This window comes from Triticum dicoccoides, chromosome 7A, assembly GCF_002162155.2.
Source record: "Triticum dicoccoides isolate Atlit2015 ecotype Zavitan chromosome 7A, WEW_v2.0, whole genome shotgun sequence".
Classification (NCBI taxonomy): domain Eukaryota; kingdom Viridiplantae; phylum Streptophyta; class Magnoliopsida; order Poales; family Poaceae; genus Triticum; species Triticum dicoccoides.
In genome coordinates, this window is record NC_041392.1 from 313,642,696 (window position 1) to 313,646,520 (window position 3,825).

Consider the following 3,825-nt stretch of genomic DNA (forward strand, 5'->3'; position numbering starts at 1 on the left):
CGCCCGCGAGCGACCTGCGCACCCCCAGCTCGCAGATCTAGTCTTTGGTCTGGCCCATTTAAGCTTAATTTTCCACCGATTTTGGGAAGTTTTTTTTTTCTTTTTTTTCTTTTTTTCTTCCAGTTTTTCCTATCTTTTCCATTTTCCTGTTTGTTTTGCATTTCTTTTTCTTCTCTGTTTTTACTTTTTATTTTATTTTTTCCTTCTCTTTTTGAATTTTGTGAACATCTCTCAAATTTGTGAACATTTTTGACATCATGAATTTTTTTAGACTTGTGAATATTCTTTTATGCATGAACATTTTGTGAACCATGATTTTTTTTACATATTCCTGAATATTGTTTGAAACTGTGAACAGTTTTTAAATTGTGATTTTTTAACTCATGAATATTTTTGAAATTTGGGAACATTTTTAGAAATTCTCGAACATTATTTTGAAATACTTGAACGCTTTTTATATCAGCAAACATTTTTTGAACTGCTGATTTTTTTTAAATTTGGGAACAATTATTTTAGTTCATGAACACATTTTTGAACATTTAGAAAAAAATCATGAACATTATTTTAATTCGTAAATATTTTGTAAAAGTTCATGGATATATTTTTTGAATACGTGGCATTTTTTAAAATCACATACTTTTTTAATATGCAATCATTCTTTCGAATCATGAACATTTTTTAATATGTAATTTTTTTTTCAAAATCATGAACATGCTTTTCTGAATGCACGATCAGTGTATGATTTCTTGAACATTATTATCCTAATTTCAATATTATTTAGAGATTGGACCGTTTCAAAATCTTGAACTGCTAGAAAACCAAAAGAACAGGGGCGTCCCACCCGCGCATGGGCCAGCCCTATAGGGCGCTCGGGAGGGCTGGGGGTGCGCGTTTCCACGACTTCTGGCGCGTAAGTCGCCAAATAGAAACTCCCCTTAGGGCATGTATAATGGTGTTATCCTAGGAGTGCTATGTTATCCTAGGAGTGCCACGAAGGATAAATGATGAGGTGGAGGAGAGAGAATTCGTAAAAAGGCTTATTTAAGAGAAAACAAGAGATAAACTTTTAGCATAATATGTCTCATCACGTTTTTAGAAATAACTAGTTATTGAAAATAAGGTTAAGACACGACCCATTGTAGACATCTTGTTTTGTTATTTCTAAATTACATGCAAGATTTAAGATAAAACAATCTTATCAATCATTATGCATGCCCTTAGCTGCCAGTGTGTGATGAAAGAAAAGTGCTCCTCCTTGCCTCTTTTTTCTTTTCGAGACACTTCCTCCTTGCCTCCTTATACCTTTCCTTTTGCAGGCCCACTGAAGACAGCCCATTCATTCCCCACTGAAGACAGCCCATTCATTCCCCAACTTTCAATCTCTTTCTCGCTCGATGCGCACCATCATCATCCCGAGCTCATCTCTCTTCTTCCTCCGTTCCCCTCGTCGGAAAAGAGGGAGGAAAAAAATTACCTCCTTCCACAACCGCCGTCCCCCGAGATGCGCCGCCTAGCTGCTGCTCCTCGCCGCCCACTTCTCCACCCGCACGTATCCCCCGCGCTCGGAGTCCTGCAACAGCATGGCCGAGTAGCGATGGCAAGGACGACCCCCGTAGCATGCTGCTCCTATCTCCTACCAAATCGCAGGACGCTCAGCCAGGGCGCTGAATTCGAACCTCTACGATCCAGATCGACCGATCGGGACCGGGGCTCCGCAATGGCCCGAGCGAAGCCCGTATCCGCGAGCGGCGGCGAAGCGTCGCCGGATGGCGGCATGAACCCGTTCGCCCCGCTCGTCGAGCTGTGGCGCCGGACGGTGCAGCCGCTAGGGGACTACGGATTCGGCAAGCGCAGCGTTTGGGAAGGCGGCGTGGGGCTCTTCATGGTCTCCGGGGCGGCCCTGCTGGCACTCGCGCTCGCGTGGCTCCGGGGGTTCCAGCTGCGCTCGCGCTTCCGCAAGTACAGCGCCGTGTTCGAGTTCAGCCAGGCGTGCGGGATCTGCGTTGGCACGCCCCTCAGGATACGCGGTGTCACCGTCGGGAGCGTCGTCCGCGTCGACTCTTCACTCAGGAGTATTGATGCCTATGTTGAGGTACGTTTCAACTCTCCTCTTTTTCTATCAAATAATTGATACCAACGCTTCCTTTTGTCACTGCCATCCATCGATTTCTCGCTCTAGTTTGTAAGTAGAATGTAGTATGCGAAAACTGAAAATGAAATGAAGCTGTTAATCCCTGACTCAGACAAAATCCTCTCTCAAAGGTGCTGCATTGCCTTCTCTTCCTGACTGCTTACAATTCGCGCAACCACTTTTCAAAATTGAACCATAATTTTGTTCACCCAGTGACTCATTATGTTACATTTATCTTGTTCCATAATCTTTTCAGCTCTCCAAAGAATAAGGGTCTGTCTAATCATCATCCGGCTGATTTCAAATTCGGTTTCACTCAGTTTTCTTTTCTGTACGGATCATTAATTTGTCGCTTGGTGTTGACACACCCTCTTTGCTAATTATCTGTCATCCTTTGTGTTGCCGTTTTTTGTGTGTGTGTCCCCTAGTCGACCCTCGTACCTGGGTTTGCTGCTCCTTTTCTCGCCAGAAATGTGTAGTCAAGAGGGAAATGACAAGAAACACAGTCAGAGGGGAAACTATAGGACATGTAGAACACTTATAGTCGTAGTACCGTGGATGCAGTTCACATTTACTCTTGGTCCGTGTTGCTCCCGGAAAAACTGCACAACGACGGAGATAACAAAACCATTTTATTCTATCATACAGGCAAAAAAATGCATTGATAAAATGAAAAAAAAATCTACTCTGGCTTAGCAGAGAATGTACATCATGCTGCATAAATAAACTCTGCTTGGAGATAACTGACAAAAAAGACTCCTCACTGAACTAAGGAAGCACACTGGCTTCCATTACTTGACTCACAAACTGAAGATGACTAGGATAAAAGCTCCTGACTAAACTAAAGAAGCACACTAGCTTCATGACCTCAAAAAAAAAAAAAAACGGAAGCCCATTGCTGTTGGTTTGCATTCCTGAAGGCATCAAAATGGGTGTATGCCATGAAATGAGATAACAAGAGGACCTCCATCCTTCGCTCAGGCGCGCGAGAGCTGGGCGTTGGGAAACTGAGAGAATGAAAGAACAAACTAAAAGTCTAAGAAAGGAACTGATAGGCACTGAAAAACAGAGAGCGGAAGGACCTCACTACTTCATCACTTGACATGCTGCTTTGTTCCCGGCTCTCAACGTTGGATGAGCTACAATCAGACCCATATGCTGTCTTCCTACTTATCTGAGCCCTGTAAAAACATAAAACTTAAGGCCATGAAAAAAATTGTAGCAAGGATTACATATACCGATACAGATGGAGATATAGCTGGAGGTGATGCTGTAAGCTAATTACATACATGGCAAATGGCACTTCATTTTATGAGGACACTACTGGCCACACAGATGAACATGACTAAGAACATGGCCTATTACAAAATTGAACAGAGTGAACTGCATGAAAATGTGCAAAAAATGATGAAGTCGTGTGCTATCCTATAAGGATTATTCCCTTTTGAAGAGGGTGTGGATCACATAAAAGCACTGTTGGGAACAGATTTGAATGTCTACTGTGTGAGGACAATTCAAAGGAAACACTAATTCAAAGGAAAAACAAAGCTGACGATGAAAAAAAAATGCAGGTTAGGGTCTATCAGGGACCATGGTGCAATAGCAAGACAAAAGACACATTAAGAACTGGTACTGACCACCACACAGCTGCTACCGGCCACCACAAGGATAGCACTGCTTGAAAAACTAGCACC

General features: G+C 42.8%; 1 protein-coding gene across 2 annotated transcripts in view; it reads left to right on the plus strand.

Annotated features, from left to right (window-relative positions):
• The first annotated feature begins 1,412 nt into the window (after positions 1-1,412).
• Positions 1,413-3,825, plus strand: part of LOC119330776 (protein TRIGALACTOSYLDIACYLGLYCEROL 2, chloroplastic-like) — a 9,104-nt gene continuing 6,691 nt past the window's right edge. For both annotated transcript variants that reach the window (XM_037603902.1, XM_037603903.1), the window contains exon 1: positions 1,413-2,092. In XM_037603902.1, the coding sequence (XP_037459799.1) occupies positions 1,502-2,092 (591 nt within the window). In that variant the 5' untranslated portion in view covers positions 1,413-1,501. The remainder of the gene's footprint in view (positions 2,093-3,825) is intronic.